General features: G+C 49.5%; 1 protein-coding gene across 1 annotated transcript; it reads right to left on the bottom strand.

Annotated features, from left to right (window-relative positions):
* Nucleotides 1–1,214: 1,214 nt before the first annotated feature.
* On the bottom strand, nucleotides 1,215–12,505 carry TM9SF1 (transmembrane 9 superfamily member 1). The gene is made up of 4 exons (XM_082197686.1): nucleotides 12,155–12,505; nucleotides 8,492–9,299; nucleotides 5,739–6,012; nucleotides 1,215–3,073 (listed from the first exon to the last, which is right to left on the bottom strand). Exons 1-4 carry the CDS (start codon nucleotides 12,473–12,475, stop codon nucleotides 2,680–2,682), a joined length of 1,797 nt encoding a protein of 598 aa, XP_082053812.1. The 5' UTR covers nucleotides 12,476–12,505; the 3' UTR covers nucleotides 1,215–2,679.
* Between the last annotated feature and the right edge of the window lie 5,129 nt (nucleotides 12,506–17,634).

The raw sequence follows: 17,634 nt of genomic DNA, 5'->3' as shown, positions 1-17,634 counted from the left end.
GATTAAAATGAGAACAGGGAGAACCATGTACCCCACTTTGAGCTCCTTATAATAATAATAATAATTTATTATTTATACCCCCCCAATCTGGCTGGGTTTCCCCAGCCACTCTGGGCAGCTCCCAACAGGATATTAAAAAGACGACTGTCAGGGGTACAGGGACAGAGGCACAGGGAAGGCAGGAAATGGAGAGCGATGGAGAGGAATCCCAGGAGAGCGAGGAAGAGGATAGCAATGACGCAAGGGATTCCATGAGTCTCTCCAGCGAATCAGAGGATTCCCAGAAAGGGGCGCCTGTGGTCAGGGCAAGGGGAGCCCCGGGGGGAAAGTGTCAGGAGCGGGGGGCCAGCATGGGACCCCAAAGCGGCAGCTGGGAATCAGGGCCAGCCTCCCCACCAGAGCGCAGCGAGGGAGGGGGAGGTTCCAGTGTGTCAGAGGGAGCAGCTCCGGTGACAGAGAAAGGGGAGGGATCAGAGCAAGCCGTTCTCCCGGAAGGGGAGGAAGGCAGTGAGGGGAGTAGCATAACTGTCAAAAGGAAGGTCAGAAGTTGGGCGCGCGTGCCAAGTTCAAATGAGGAGGCGCGCGGGAGAACAGGGAGCCCGGGGGAGGAGGGGCCAGGACCCAAAGCCCGCAGGAGGGGGCAGGAGCAGTCTGGAGACTCCGCTTCAGGAGAAAGCAGGAGGGGGGGAACCCCGGCGGGCAGAAAGACCCTGCGGAAAAGGAAAGAGAGAAAAAGGTGGAGCAGCGTTAGCTTATTAAACTGGTGTAGGGGAGGGACCGATTCAGAGGGGACTTCAAATGTCTAGGGGAAAGAGACGCGGGGCTGCACGCCTCGGTTGTGGAACCAATAATGAACTGCAATAAACATCCTTGTATATAAGAAGAGCTTGGCGTTGGTCTTTTGTGAGCTGAGACCTGAGGCAGCCCTGACAACGACAAAACATCAAACATTAAAAACTTCTCTAAAACGGGCTGCCTTCAGATGTCTTCTAAAAGTCAGGTAGTTGTTTATTTCCTTGACAGGGCGGGTGCCACCACTGAGAAGGCCCTCTGCCTGGCTTCCTGTAACCTCCCTTCTCGCAGGGAGGGCACCGCCAGGAGGCCCCTAGAGCTGGACCTCAGTGTCCGGGATGAACAATGGAGGTGGAAACGCTCCTTGAAGGAAGAGGTGGGGTATAAATGCAAGAAAGAAAGAAAGAGACAGCCAGAGAGTCTTGCAACCAGGTTTTTTGGTTTTTCTTTTTAATTAATAAAGTTTAATTTCAAGATCTGTAAAAAGAAACCGCTGGAACGAAACAAAAATCAAATTAACAAAACAAAACAAAACCCTAGCTTCGATCCTTGCTAAATATACATAACTCCTCATATATATAATTTCCATATATAATTATAGGCATTTTCTTGACTGTGGCAGAAGGCGAAGAGACAGCTTCTTCCCCCACCCAGACTATAATAGCCCCAGGCACCTTGGGAGTAACAAAGGAGGCAATGTAGGAGAGGGAGGGAGCAAAGGTATTGGCAATGCAGGGAGGCCTCTGACTGGAGGGGAACTACCTTGTCCATGAGGTGGCGGCGGCTGGTGAAGCAAATCCACTGAAGAGGGTGGATCCCCTTCTGAAGGGGTCAACCAGTGTTCCCCAAGCCGGAAGATGTTGGACTACAACTCCCATCATCCGTGACCGTTGGCGAAGCTGGCAGTGGACGATGGGAGTTGTAGTCCAACAACATAGGGGATTCCCAAACACTGGTACAGCCTATCCTACAACATGCAAATAGGGGGATCCTTAAAAAGCTGCAGGGAAAGGCCTAACAAATACAAGACTCTTTCTCTGCCCCCCTCCAACATGGAGAGATCCATTTTAACCTAGCCCCCAGGAAGGTCTCTGGTCAGAGGAAACAATTATCCAATCCTCAGCCCACCAATTCTCTCCCGCATTAAGAATCCTGTAGAGGGGGGAACCCCGAGGGACAAGGTGGTGCCGGTCGCTGGGGCCATTTCCATCTGCAGGGCCGGCCCTGCCGGTCCTCGTAGGGGCCAGTTTTTATTTGGAATACGATTGGCTGGGACCTGTCACCCGATTGCATAAAAGCTCCGAAAGAAGCGAATCGAGGCAGAACAATCTTCCCCGTTTCCCGGCTGGTCAGCCGCCAAGAGCCCGACTTCCCTTTGGAAGGGAAGGAGAGCGATTGGCTAACCGAGCCCAGCGTTGGTCAGCTGACCAGGCCGCCCAGCCAATAGGAAGAGAGCTCACCCGATTGGTCACATTTCAACCCGTTTAAAGGGAGTAAGTAACAAACCATAATTCCCACCCCAAAGCGCACAAACTGCAGTTTCAACCAATTTTTTTTTATAAAAGAAAGAAAGAGGAAATTAGTTGCAGTGCCCACTAATTGGCCAGATTGACAGGTTCGCTGATGGGCTGACCAACGAGAGGAGGGCTTTTGGATCCTGTTTCCTGCTGCTTCCCGGCGATCAAGCAACCGCCACTGCGGTGAGCTGGGGAGCTCTCGGAAACCGATCCCAGCTAACGAGAGAGACGGATCGTTTAAAAGCCCGGTTTTCCCGAGCTCGGGCTGATCTCCCAGCCAACTGGGAGGCCCGGCTTTTGAGCGGCGCCTGTCCTAGCCAATGGGGAAGCAGAGCTTTACGGCCAACGAGAGCGCAAGGAGGGGGGGCGCTCAGTCCATCTTGAGGTTAACGTAAATGTAGCGGATGAATTTGAGGGAGGCGAAGAAAGAGATGGTGCCCAGCATGAGGAAGAAGACGTAGCCAGTCAGGAGGGAGTAGCCGAAGAACTCCACCGTCTGCACCGCGCCCGACATGTTGGAGCGGCGGGAGTAGTAGAAGACCGAGTAGAGGAAGATGAAGAGGCCGGTGGAGCCCGCGCTGAGCACGGAGCGCCACCACCAGCGGTAGTCCTCACCCGAGAGCTGGAAGTAGGTGAGGGCGATGGAGATACAGGCGCCGACGCTGAGAAGGATGGCGAAGACGAAGAAGAGGATCCCGTAAAGGGTGTACTGCTCCCGGCCCCACACTGTGGCAAAGATGTAGTAGAGCTCCACAGAAATGGCGCTGCCAATGATAATAAATAATAATTTTAATAATAATAATAATTTATTATTTATACCCCGCTTCCCTGGGCTTCCCTAGCCACTCTGGGCGGCTTCCAAAAAAATATTAAAATACTGTAATACATCAAACATTAAAAGCTTCCCTAAACAGGGAATAAAGATAAATAATAATAATAATAATAATAATAATAATAATAATAATTTTTATTTATACCCCGCCCTCCCCAGCCAAGGCCGGGCTCAGAGCAGCTTACAAGCAATAATAAAAACAAGTTGAATGATTACAACTTAAAAACAAAATTAAAATACAGCATTAAAATACTGAAACATTAAAATATTAAAATGTAGCCTCATCGCAGGAGGAGAAGGAAAAGAAAAAAGAAAGAGAGGGAGGGAGGGAATCAAATGGGCTCCAAGCCAAAGGCCAGGTGGAACAACTCTGTCTTACAGGCCCTGCGGAAAGAAATCAGATCCTGTAGGGCCCTGGTCTCATGAGGCAGAGCGTTCTTTATTTATTAAAGATAAATAAAGATAATAATAGCGTATTTGTACATCACCCGTCTGAGTTGAACCCCTAATTCTGGACACAATGGAGATGTAAAAGATTTGGGTCATAATAATAATAATAATTTATTATTTATACCCCGCCCATCTGGCTGGGTATCCCCAGCCACTCTGGGCGGCTTCCAACAGAACACTAAAATACAATAACCTATTAAACATTCAAAGCTTCCCTAAACAGGGCTGCCTTCAGATGTCTTCTAAAAGTCTGGTAGTTGTTCTTCTCTTTGACATCTGGTGGGAGGGCGTTCCACAGGGCGGGTGCCACCACCGAGAAGGCCCTCTGCCTGGTTCCCTGTAACTTGGCCTCTCGCAGTGAGGGAACCGCCAGAAGGCCCTCGGAGCTGGACCTCAGTGTCCGGGCAGAACGAAGAAAAGATACAGGAGGATATTATTAGGAAGAGGACCCACAAAGGGGAGGATGGAAGTTCAGGAGATTCCTTAGAAACTTGTTTTTACATGACTGCAAAATTTTAATCTGAAAAATCAAATAATCACACTCGTACCTTGGATCCCAAACGCCCTGGAACTCGGGATGTTTTGGCTCCCGAATGCCGCAAACCTGGAAGCAATTGTCGCCGTTTGCAAACGTTCTTTTGGAACCTGAAGTCTAATGGGGCTTCCATGGCTTCTGATTGGCTGCAGGGGCTTCCTGCAGCCAATCAGAAGCCGTGATTTGGCTTTCAAATGTTTTGGAAGTTGAAAGGACTTCTGGAATGGATTCCGTCCGACTTCCAAGGTACGACTGTAAATTTAAAAGCCAAAGAAATAGAGTTGCACCAGCCACTCTGGGCGGCTTCCAAAGTTTAGCTCCGTGGGATCCCCACGAGCTCCAATGTTATAAGAAAGCGTTCTCTAAGCGCTCTCTCTTTTGCAAACCTTTATCAGGTCACCTCCTACTTGACTTTTCACTTTTACTCATTTATTTATCCGCAGGAAAAGAGCAAACCAATCAAAACGAAAACAAAAAAATAAAGAGAGGGAGAAAAAAGGGGGAAAGTATACAGTGGTACCTCAGGTTAAGTCCTTAATTCGTTCCGGAGGTCCGTTCTTAACCTGAAACTGTTCTTAACCTAAAGCACCACTTTAGCTAATGGGGCCTCCCGCTACTGCTGTGCCGCCGCAGCACGATTTCTGTTCTCATCCTGAAGCAAAGTTCTTAACCCGAGGTACTATTTCTGGCTTAGCGGAGTATGTAACCTGAAGCGTATGTAACCCGAGGTACCACTGTAAAGTCCTCCTTCCCAGGTAGATCCTAACTTGTCCCACACAGAAGAAAGGTGAACTTTCCCAGCTCTCACCTGGGAGTATCCCTTTCTTCTCCCAACCTGGGAGATCTTCCCTTCCCTGCTTCTCACGCAGGGTCCTTCAACAACGAAGCATCACCTTCACCGGCATGTTAGCTGCTCCTTAACCCCGAGTCGGAGGACCGCACTCTGCATAACCCCCCCACATCCTTATTTCAGACATTGTGATATATCGGCATATGGCCGTATTTAGCTGGTGATGTATCACAGTGTTGAAAACCAGACATCGCCCTGCCCTACCGCACGCAATAATAAAAGACGCAAGGAAAAGAAGCAAAAGAAAAAAGAACGATAGAGAAAAGAAGAGAGGAAAAAGGAAACAGAAACAAAGAAAGCAAAAGCAGTATAATTTTAGGATATTGTATAATGATTTAATGTATAACGATTTAATACAGTGGTACCTCGGGTTAAGAACTTAATTCGTTCCGGAGGTCCGTTCTTAACCTGAAACTGTTCTTAACCTGAGGTACCACTTTAGCTAATGGGGCCTCCTGCTGCAGCCGCTGTGCGATTTCTGTTCTCATCCTGAAGCAAAGTTCTTAACCTGAGGTACTATTTCTGGGTTAGTCTGTAACCTGAAGCGTCTGTAACCCGAGGTACTACTGTATTTCTTTTCTCTGTTATGTGTTATTTCTCTTTTTTACTAAATTGTATAGTGGAAAATTAAAATAATAAAATAAAATAAAATAAAATAAAATAAAATAAAATAAAATAAAATAAAAGTGGGCAGCTCAGAGCCCAGGAGGGATAGAAAAGGACGGAGGCGGCCGGAGACCCAGGCTCTGAGCCGACGCTCACCTGAAGGGGAGGAAGCCCCCAATCGTCATATGAACCAGCGTGGACTTGTACCAAGGCTGGGGCGGGATTTCCCGGGCGATGTTCTTGGTACGACAGGGGGCGTCAAAGGGCCCCGCCCGGTTCTTGCCGAAGATGCCGCCGATGACGGTGAGAGGGAAACCCACCAGCAGCCAGACGGTCAGCAGCAGCAGGATGGTGGTAGCTGGCAGCGCCTGCGTTGACCCGTTGGCCCAGTGCACCGAGTTGACGACACTCCACGTCAGGAAGAAGGGAGCTGGGAGAGAGAAGCACACGCAGCAGCGTCAGCAACAAATCGCGGGCTGTATCCGTCTCAGGCAAATTGGACCAGCTGCCCTCCCTCCACCCCCCACGCTCCTTTGTGGGAATCTTGTTAGTACAGTGGACGCAGGTGGCGCTGTGGGTTAAACATGCCGATCAGAAGGTCGGCGGTTCGAATCCCCGCGACGGGGTGAGCTCCCGTTGCTCGGTCCCTGCTCCTGCCAACCTAGCAGTTTGAAAGCACCTCGAAGTGCAAGTAGATAAATAGGTACCACTCTGGTGGGAAGGTAAACGGCGTTTCCATGCGCTGCTCTGGTTTGCCAGAAGTGGCTTAGTCCTGCTGGCCACATGACCCGGAAGCTGTACGCCGGCTCCCTTGGCCGATAAAGCGAGATGAGCGACGCAACCCCAGAGTCAGCCATGACTGGACCTAATGGTCAGGGGTCCCTTTACCTTTACCTCGGGTTAAGAACTTAATTTGTTCCGGAGGTCCGTTCTTAACCTGAAACTGTTCTTAACCTGAAGCACCACTTTAGCTAATGGGGCCTCCCGCTGCTGCCGCACCACTGCTGCACAATTTCTGTTCTCATCCTGAAGCAAAGTTCTTAACCCGAGGTACTATTTCTGGGTTAGCAGAGTCTGTAACCTGAAGCGCATGTAACCCGAGGTACCACCGTATTGTAATGTCTCATTCTCACATTGCATAATGTTGCAGGTTTCCTTTAATTACTTAATTACCCTCTCTGCTCTGCTCCTCTGTTGAAGAAGAAGGATGTGAGAGTTGCCCTATTGTTTGGTTGTTTGCTTTATAAATAAAACCTTTGATGTTACCATTCCAACCACAGTTGCTGCTGCTGCATTCTGCTGTAAAGGACTGAGTTTACTAGCTGAAACGGGGCGTTTAATGCTCACAGATCTAACACAGCCCCTGAGAAATCTGCTCTCGTTTTACAAAGAGCAGCATGTTCCTAGTCCTCATGAAGTGCAAACGAATTGGAACATGTGGCAACAAGATTATCCAGCAGAGGAACAGAACTGAGTTCACAGGCCTCCCACCCACAAAACTCCACATCAGGTTACCCTCCCAGAAACTTTCTTCCTTGCAGCAATGTAATGGGAGGGGAGATTTTGTTGCTGCACAACTGGGAATCAGAAATCCTTGCTGATCTGCTTAAAACCACCAGAGATCCATCAACAGGTAGTGATATACCTTCTGCTCACTCCTGCCCTAGATCACCCCCCTCAAAAGATTCCATCAACCATGTCTCCGGAAAATTTTACACATCATCTGGGAAGACAGGCGAACTAATGCCAGTGTACTGGCAGAAGCAAAGATCGCCAGTGTCAAAGCAGTGATTCTTCAACATCAACTTTGTTGGACTGGTCATGTTGTGTGGATGCCTGATGATCGTCTTCCACAGCAACTACTCTATTTCCAACGTAAAAATGGAAAGCGTAATGCTGTGGTCAACAAAAGAGGTTTAAGACTCTCTCAAGGCAAATCTTTAAAAAGGTAGTATAAACACCGACAACTGGGAAACACTGGCCTGTGAGCGCTCCAGTTGGAGAACAGCCTTTATCAAAGGTGTCATGGGCTTTGAAGACACTCAAACTCAGGACGCAAGGGAGAAACGCGCTAAGAGGAAGGAACACTTGGCAAATCCACACCGCAATCAACTCCAACCTGGAAAACTGTGTCCCCACTGTGGAAGGATGTGTGGATCCAGAACTGGCCTCCACAGTCACTTACGGACTCACTGTTAAGACCGTGTTTATGGAAGACAATCTTACTTAGCTACGAGTGATCGCCAGAGAAAAAAGAAAGAAGAAGACAGGAGTGGGGAACATAGAGGAGACTCGTGAAGACTGCCACTAGCAGGGACTAGCAAGACCCAAATGTACAGAAGGAAGATCTACAGAGGGACCAGACTGTCCCAATCCTCTGGGCAAAGCCCTACACGGCCTAGGACCCTCATACCTACGGGACCGCCTCTCCTGGTATGTCCCACGGAGGAACTTGGAGGTCCCGGGCCACAGAGAGGTTAGCCAGGGCTTTTTCGGCTGTGGCTCTGATCTGGTGGAACGCTCTGATCTGGTGGAACGCTCTGCCACAAGAAACTAGGGCCCTGTGGGACTTGACATCTTTCCTGCAAGACAGAGATGTTCCACCAGGCCTTTGGCCAAGGCACAGTCTGACTCCCTCCTTTGGCAATCTTCACAGAACTCCAGCCCAATAGTTGCCATCAATTTGATTTGAATTAATTTTATAGTTAAAAGATTTTAGAATGTTGTATTTTATTGTTGTTAGCCGCCCTGAGCCCGGCTTCGGCTGGGGAGGGCGAGATAGAAATAAAAATTTATTATTATTATTAAAGGAGAGGCAGCCGAAGAGCTCTCTCTCCTCCAAGGACAGGTTCCTCTTGCTCCCAATGTTTGCCCTGACGCACAAGAACTGAAAACGCGCCGGGCCTCACCGGAGAAAAGGCTGGTGGTGAGCAGGATGTTCCAGACCCAACGCTCGCCTCCAATCTGGCGGTAGAAGTTGCTGGAGACATAGCCGGAAATGCAGCAGGTGAGAGCATAGAGCAGGATAGCGGCCGAGTTGATGGCACCGTGCCGGTGGACGTTGAACATGCCCAAGAGAGCCATGACGATGATCCCCGTGCCCAGGGCTAGGAACTGGCTGCCCACCCCCAGCACGGCGCAGAGAAGGCTGCGGCAGGGCGGGAAGCGGAAGACGTCCGTGTGGATGATCTTCCAGCCGTTGTCGCCCTGGTCGAAGTCGTCGCCCGAGGACGAGGTGGAGGCCTCCTCGTCCAGGTTGTAGCGCGCCAGGTCGTTCTTCAGCACCCTCATGAGGATGACGACGACAAAGCCCACCAGCAGGAAGACCAGGACCATGGAGTTGATGATGGAGAGCCAGTGGATCTCCAAGGTGCGGGGGAAGAAGCCGTCGTCGCCGCTGCGGCTGCCCCGCCGGTCGCCCCGCCGCTCCAGCACCGTCTCGGACCAGCGGACGCTGTAGGTGTGGGCCACGGGGAGGACGCTGCGGACGTCGTCCAGGCTGGTGGGCTTGACGTTGCGGACGCTGACGTTGGCGTAGATGATGCGGTCGCCGTTCCACTCCAGGTGGAAGTCCAGGTGGGTCCAGAGGCCGATCTTGTGGGTGTGGGGCAGGAAGCCGCTTTCCTCCATGTACCCCACAAAGCCCCGGAGAGGCAGGTCGTCCACCACAAACTCAAAGTAGTACAACTCTTCAATGGCTTGCCGGAGACGCTCCACCTGATGGGGAGGAAGGAAACCGTCAGGACAGAAGGGAAAGAAAGATTTATAATGAACTGAAAAAGATGTTGAAATATACATTTGTTAAGAAACCGGAGGCTTTTCTTTTAGGAATTGTAGGAAATGAAATATGTAAAAAAGATTGTAAACTTTTCCAATACGCAGTAACAGCAGCGAGAATACTCATGGCCCAAAAATGGAAACAGGAAGAATTACCGACGGTTGAAGAATGGAGATTGAAATTGACGGACTTTGCAGAACTGGATAAACTAACGGGGAAGATTCGATATTTGCGAGACCAGAAGTTCACTGAGGACTGGGGGAAATTTACAGATTATCTGAAAAGTATATGTGATGAACAGACAACGCTTGTAGGTTTTCAAGACGTTCTGTGAAAATATGAGGAATATTGTAAAAAAGGGAATAAGATTGGGGAGGTTATATTTCAAAGGCAATATTAAAATTAGAAAATGTGTGAATAAATAAACAAAACAGAAGATTGGCAGAGAAACTGGGGGAAGTAAAAAAAAGAAGAAGATTATGTGATAAATTGTGATATCGGTTATATAAATTTGTATTTGAAAATGAATAAAAAGTATTAAAAAAAAGAAGGGAAAGAAACCAACACACCCCAAACGGTGCTTGAGTTGTAGAACTGTAGAAATGGAAGGGACCCCAAAGGTCATCCAACCCCCTGCAATGCAGAAATCGTTCGCCCAACGCGGAACTTGAACCCACAACGCTGAGGTTAAAAGAGACTCATGCTCTACTGACTGAGCTTGGTCTTACCGATTGCTTTTTTCCCCGAGATTTCAAAAGCCCGAGGAAGAGATGCAAGGAAACTGATCCAGGATGCATGGGATTCAGTATTTGCCTCTAATCTGAGAGTGCGCAAATAAACTGTTTTATTTTTATTCCACTTATTGATTTTATATACCGCCCTACGCCCGGGGGTCTCAGGGTGGTTCACAGAATAAAATCAAGATATAAAACCACAAAGTACCTAATAAAAATAAAACAGCAACCCAATAACCCCCCCCCCAAAAAAAAACACATTTTAAAAGGGCATAGGATGTCAATCAGATCAACCAAAGGCCTGGTTAAAAAGGAACGTTTTTGCCTGGCACCTCAAGGTGTATAATGAAGGCGCCAGGCGAACTTCCCTGGGGAGAGCATTCCACAAATGGGGAGCCACTGCAGAGAAGGCCCCGTTTTCGTGTTGCCACCCTCCAAACCTCTCGAGGAGGAGGCGGCACACGAAGGAGGGCCTCAGATGATGATCTCAGGGTCTGGGTAGGTTCATATGGAAAGAGGCATTCCATATGAGGTATTGTGGTCCTGAGCCGTTTAAGGCTTCATAGATCAAAACCAGCACTTTGAATTGGGCCTGGAAACTAATTGGTAGCCAGTGCAGTGGGACAAGGATCAGTATAATATGCTCAAACTGTCTTGCTCCGATGAGCAACCTGGCCACTGAATTCTGCACCAGCTGAAGTTTCCGAACCTATGGAATTTGCTGCCCACGAGGTGTAGCGACAGCAACCAACTTTGACAGCTTTAAATGAGGATTAGACAAATTTGTGAAGGAGAAGGCTACCAACGTCTACTATCTCCACCGTCAGAAGGAGGGTGCCCCTGAATTTAGAGTGCTGTTGTGGGGGCTTCCCATAGGCATCTTGTTTGCAAGGCTAAAATCAGGATGCTAGCTGGTCAGGTCTGATGTTCTAACCCAACAAAGTCCAGGTTAGATTCAGAGCCAGGAATATGACACACACACACAAAATCCCGAGAAAGGAACAGGGGCAAGAGAAATTGATGAACTATGCAGAATTGGCTAAATTGACATACAAACTGCGAAATAAGGACAACTGTGACTTTAAAGAAGAATGGGAACTTTTAACAAAAAGACAACAAAATGAATTGGACTCCTTGGCAGGTTTTGAATAAGCATACACAAATTTAGCGTTTAGTAACATGGTAGATAGATAATATAAGGATTGAAATAATTTTATAATATGCAGAGGGCGACATGTGCTGAGAAATCAGAGAGAGGAGCTGAGGGAAGTCTTGGAAGGAGGGGGGTTTGATGGGGAATGGGAAACAAGGAGGGGGGAATAATGAACATGTTATGTTTTGATATGCTATGTGGAAATGGTTAATTAAAAAAATTATTAAAGAAAAAAAGGAATAAGACACACCCACCCACCCCAATATCCTGGAGCCCAAGCTGACCAGAAGAGGAATATGTGTTGAGATACCAGACTCTGAAAACGATAACAGGAGTAAAGGTAAAGGGACCCCTGACCATTAGGTCCAGTCGTGACCGACTCTGGGGTTGAGGCGCTCATCTCGCTTTATTGGCCGAGGGAGCTGGCGTACAGCTTCCGGGTCATGTGGCCAGCATGACTAAGCCACTTCTGGCGAACCAGAGCAGCGCACGGAAACGCCGTTTACCTTCCCGCCAGAGGGGTACCTATTTATCTACTTGCACTTTGACGTGCTTTCGAACTGCTAGGTTGACAGGAGCAGGGACCAAGCAAAAGGGAGCTCACCCCGTCGCAGGGATTCGAACCGCCGACCTTCTGATCAGCAAGCCCTAGGCTCTGTGGTTTAACCCACAGCGCCTACCGCGTCCCTAAAGGTAAAGGTAAAGGGAGCCCTGACCATTAGGTCCAGTCGTGGCCGACTCTGGGGTTGCGGCCCTCATCTCGCTTTATAACAGGATAAAAGGAATCAGCTGTCAAACCTTAAAGTCAAATTAGGGATGTCCCGCAGAACCAGGAACCCAGACGGTAAACACCAGCTCCATGAAACAGACCTTGGAATCCAATCCAAGATTTTCTGGCCGGGCTTACCTGCTCAGGTGTGAGCTTCATTTCACACAGGACCTTCTTGTCAACGTTCTCCCGGAAGCGGATCTCGTACATCGACTCGGCCATGCGGTCTCCATCCAGCACCTCCCCCAAGGTAAGGCTTTTGTGGCGGATATTCTCCGGGGAGCACACGGGGAGCTGGTAATAATGGTAGGTCTCCTGGGGGTTGTGGTAAGGCCCCACTTTGTTGACGTAAAGCATCACTGGGTCCCCCCGCTGGTAGTGGGTCTCTGAAGAGGCTGTGGATAAGAGGGAAAGGAGGAAGAAAAGGAGGAGGACAAGAAACGGGGGGCGGGCCATCATGGGGTGGTAACAGGAGAAAGGGGGTGGGAACTGGGCGGGGCTTTGAGAGGAAGAACAGAAAAGCATTATTCAGCGAGGCACAATTTCTCTGGAATCACATTATAGTTTTGGGGACACTATCTTGGCCAATGCCAGCTTAAGGTCTTGGTCTTGGGTCACATTCACCCCACACATTTTGAAATCACTATACAGTGGTGCCCCGCAAGACGAATGCCTCGCAAGACGAAAAACTCGCTAGACGAAAGAGTTTTCCGTTTTGGAGGTGCTTCGCAAAACGAATTTCCTATGGGCTTGCTTCGCAAGACGACAATGTCTTGTGAGTTCCTGCTGGTTTTTTTCCCCTCCCCCCCTTTTTCTAAGCCGGTAAGCCGCTTATCAGCTGATCCGATCAGCAGATAAGCCGCTAAAAGCCACTAATAGCGCTAATCCGTCAATGGGCTTGCTTCGCAAGACGAGAAAACCGCTAGACGAAGAGAATCACAGAACGGATTCTTTTCGTCTTGCGAGGCACGACTGTATTACAACTGCAAAAAGCTGCGGCTTCCCTCAAAGAATTTTGGGAGCTGTATTTTGGTACCGGTGCCAAGTCGTGAGGAAGCCCGTTCCTCACTGAGTTACGGTTGTCAGAATTCCCTGAGGAGACGGATTGATTGTGAGAGGAATAGGGTTCTCCTAACGCCCCCAGAAATCAACCGTTTTGAGGGCACCATTCTGTTGACGTCAAAGCACCTGAGAAACACCTCGTCGATCCCTATGGTTCATTGCTGGGTCTTCCCTTCTCCCAAACTCCAACAAACAACAACCCCATAAACGTATAAGCATGGGCCACCTTTCCAAATCATGACAACCTAGGCGTTTTTTGTGCCCTCATAGTACCACCACCTGCGGCTTTGGGGAAGAGGGAGGACAAAGGCGCTGCCAGGCAACAGCCTTCAGGAAACCGCATGTTGAAAGATTCAGGACAGATAAACAGACAGTCTTCCTTCACACAGTGCATAGTCAAACTATTGGACTCGCTCCCCCAGGAAGCAGCGATGGCCCCCACATGCAGGGCTCTAAGAGAGGATTAGGCAATTCCGTGGAGGAGAGGGCTATTGATGCTACTAGCCAGAATGGATGCTTTTGAATTCTGGTGCTGGAGGAGACTCTTGAGAGTCCCATGGACTGCAAGAAGATCAAACCTCTCCATTCTGAAGGAAATCAGCCCTGAGTGCTCACTGGAAGGACAGATCCTGAAGCTGAGGCTCCAAGACTTTGGCCACCCCATGAGAAGAGAAGACTCCCTGGAAAAGACCCTGATGTTGGGAAAGATGGAGGGCGCAAGGAGAAGGGGACGACAGAGGACGAGATGGTGGGACAGTGTTCTTGAAGCTACCAGCATGAGTTTGACCAAACTGCGGGAGGCAATGGAAGACAGGAGTGCCTGGCGTGCTCTAGTCCAGGGGGTCACGAAGAGTCGGACACAACTAAACAAAAACAAGAAGCCAGGATGGCTCTGCTCTGCCTCCACAGTTGGAGACAGCAACACTTCCAAACACCAGTTGTGCTGGAAACCACGGAGGCATCTCTCCCCTGCTCTGATCCTGCTCCCTGCTTTCCCCAAAGGGAACAGGATGCTGGGATCAGGATGCTGGGCCTTCGGCTTGATTCACCAGGTGACTCTTAATGCTCCTTATCAAACGATGGTTTGGAGATGCAGTTTTTGGGGGGTGAGAGGGAGTGAGGGGGGTGAGAGGGAGAGGCTCCAGCCGCAAGTATTCATTTGTGCATTCATCCACACACAAGCGCCATATCGGGTCACGCCAATAATAATAATAATAATAATAATAATAATAATAATAATAATAATAATAATAATTTATTATTTATACCCCACCCATCTGGCTAGGCTTCCCCAGCCACTCTGGGCGGCTTCCAAAAGAACATTAAAATACTATAATACATCAAACATTAAAAGCTTCCCGAAACAGGGCTGCCTTCAGATGTCTTCTAAAAGCCTGGTAGTTGTTGTTCTCTTTGACATCTGGTGGGAGGGTGTTCCACAGGGAAGGCGCCACTACAGAGAAGGCCCTCTGCCTGGTTCCCTTCCTTAAGCAGCCATCCCCTTAGGTCCACGGTTTGGAGGATGCCCACTCTGAATGCCACACTGCGGGGTTGGGGGGGCTGTACTCCATGGTCATAGAACCACAGAATTGCTGAGTGGGAAGGGACCCTGGGGGGTCATCTAGTCCAACCCCGTGATGCAGGAATCTTTCTGCCCAGCGTGGGACTCGAACCCTTGACCCTCAAGTTAAGAGTCTCACGCAACGACGGCAGCAAGAATATTATCGACACGAAAATGGAAGCAAGAAGAATTACCGACGAAAGAAGATCAGAGGATGAAATTGATGGACTCTGCAGAATTAGACAAACTAACAGGAAGGATTCGAAACCGGTGGGACCGGAGATTCGCAGAAGACTGGTGTAAATTTACGGACTATTTGAAAAGCAACTGTGATGATCAGACGATGTTTGTAGGGGTTGCAAGAAGTTTTGTGAGGTGAATGATTTGAATGATTGCATAAACGGATAAAGAGGAGGATGTTAGTTAAGATAACTAATTGAAGAAATGATAAAAATGGGGGATCATCAGAGGTGCCGATGGAAGTCCAAAAAGACTGTATAAGATGTGAAGTTTTGTGGTATGTAGGGCAATTTATATGTTTAAAGATTAATACAAATTATTATTATATATATAAAAGAGAGTCTCATGCTCTGCCGGCTGAGCTATGTTAGTCTATCTTATGGGGGAGGGGTTCTTTTGCAGGTGCAGCAATGGCACCCTAGGAAGACCCTCCTGCGCCCACCCTGGAAGCCTAAGCTGGGTGCTTCGGGGCCTCCCACCACCCTAAGCAGAGGAGCTGCCCCTCGGCCCCCCCCCCAAATGCCCCCCCAGCCTCTGCAGCACAGACTCCCCTCCTCACCTGACCTCACCTCTCTCTCTCTCTGGGGCTGCCCTTGGCGCTGCCTGAGGGTCTTGCACCTCCTTCTGCCCGGGGGCGGGCGGGGGGAGAGGAAGCGGGGGGTCTCCAGGCGCAGAGGGTGAAGGGGAGCGCGCCTCTCAGCCCCAGGGGCTTCCCATGCCCGCGCCTGGCCCCACTGCTCCCTTCAGCCCGGCTCCCAGCCCGCTCTCTTCCCAACGCCGCTCTCCCCCGGCTCTCTGCCAACGAGGAGGCGCGGCGGCTAAGGGCTGTGGCGGATCATTCGAGGGGCCGGAGGCTCGCGGCGCCTCGGGGTCCTTCAGGCGATCTCCGAGGGCAGGCCCGGCCACGTCCGTCGGCTGCTTCCGCCCTCAGCAGAGAGCGCGGGGGGCCTGGCTGCCCGCACGGTGACGTAATTCCGAGTTTGAGGGACGCGGCGGCGGGGAGCGTAGACTCCATAGAGACGGGGAGAAAACATATATACACACACACACACACACACACACACACACACACACACACACACACACAAACAAACAAACACACACACACACACACACACACACACACACACACACACACACACCCCCGCTCGTGCGCATGCGCGCAGGAGGTTCTTCCGCTCTTGCCCCGCCCACCTGTTAAAGGGGCAGGCGCGAGCTGGAGATCGGCGGAGGGAAATTAAAGCCGGGAAAGGCTCCATTTCCCAGAAGGCAAAACTGAGGCAGGAAATAAAGACGGCGGGGGTGGGATGCCGGCTCTCCTTAGTTCCCCCCAAGTGGAGTGCAAAGCGCTGAAAAAGGGCGGGGTGACTCTGATCATGCTAAGAGTGCATTTTCATTGCGTGGCTGGATGTTTGCCGACTTTGCAGCAGGCAGAAATCCAACAGGGGGAGCTATTTCCGCCACCGCCACTAGGGAAAAAAAGAGCATGGCAATAATTTCAGGGCTACCCTTATAGCCTTAGCAGCAGAGGCACCTCACAGCATTTCTGCCCAGGGCTGTTCTTGTTTCCAAAGCTTTGCAGGCCTGTGCGTTCAGGAGAAAGTGAGAATTCAAGTATTATTACCTAAAAAGAGAGAGAGAGAATTATTAAGACTTCACGCTGCAGTAAGGAACCGGGACACTTTTGACACCTAGGTGTATATTTCTGGATCCACCTTATTTTTGTAATTGCAAGGTGTTGGGAACCGGTTTAGGTGCAGCAATTAAAAGCAAAACAAAATGCTAGCCCGTTTGCAAAGCTAAGCAAGGTCCGGTATGGTTTCAAATAGGATGGGGGGCACGTCTTGAGGGTGTCGGAATAGAGGACCCTCAGGATTCTTTCCAACTCTGCAATTCCCTCATTCTATTGTATTTTAATGTTGCAAATCACCCTGGGAACCTAAGGTGAAAGGTGAATAATTAACATAATACAATATAACAGTATCATTTTATAGCTTGCAGCCTATGGACACTCAGCGACTGAAAAGGAAATGCCTATAAATCTCATTGACAAGCGATGGAGACACAGGCCCCAGGAGGAACACTCTGTGAACATTTAGTTTACTTTGAGGTCAGGCTGCGTGAGGTTGGTTTGCAAATCCCACAGACCTGTCGCTCTTCTCTTTCCAAAATCAAGCTTCAAAAATACATGTCCATACAAGCTGAATGGAGCCCATCAGCTCTGATGATAAAGATTATGGTATCGTATCACATAGCATCCCTGAAAACACTGTGTGTTTTCCATTTGCTGGAGCTATGGGGAAACTAGGCAGCGGAGTCTGAGATCCCATCTGCGCTGCACATTATTATAGAACAAATTGGGGTTATTCTTTTGCAACCCAACTCTGCATCGAGAGCTTTCAGTGACCCCTAAGTCCGTAAACTGGTCAAGGGGGAAATGTGTGGAGGTAGAAACCAGTAGAAGGAAAGCAAGGGAGATCTTTATTTGTCTGTTGCATCACAGCCCCCCTTCCCCCCTTGCAAGGACCCAGAACAAAGGTGTGCAACAGCTTTTAAAGACTAGAAATTGCCCAACCCCTTAGCCAAAGACCACCCAAAAGCATCATGCAAGCCTCACAGAAAGAGGCGGTTTGCAACAGAAATCCGAGTGCATGACTTGTCTCTTGTCTGTCAAGATACCTGAGTAAAAGGAATGGGGTGTGTGTCGTAAGTACCTGACATACCACAAAATGGACAGAGGGCTGCATTGAATTTG

The sequence above is a fragment of the Podarcis vaucheri genome (assembly GCF_965113315.1).
Source record: "Podarcis vaucheri genome assembly, chromosome: 13".
Taxonomy (NCBI): Eukaryota; Metazoa; Chordata; class Lepidosauria; order Squamata; family Lacertidae; genus Podarcis; species Podarcis vaucheri.
Note: the sequence above shows the minus strand (reverse complement) of the source record. Positions and strands in the feature narration are given on the sequence as shown.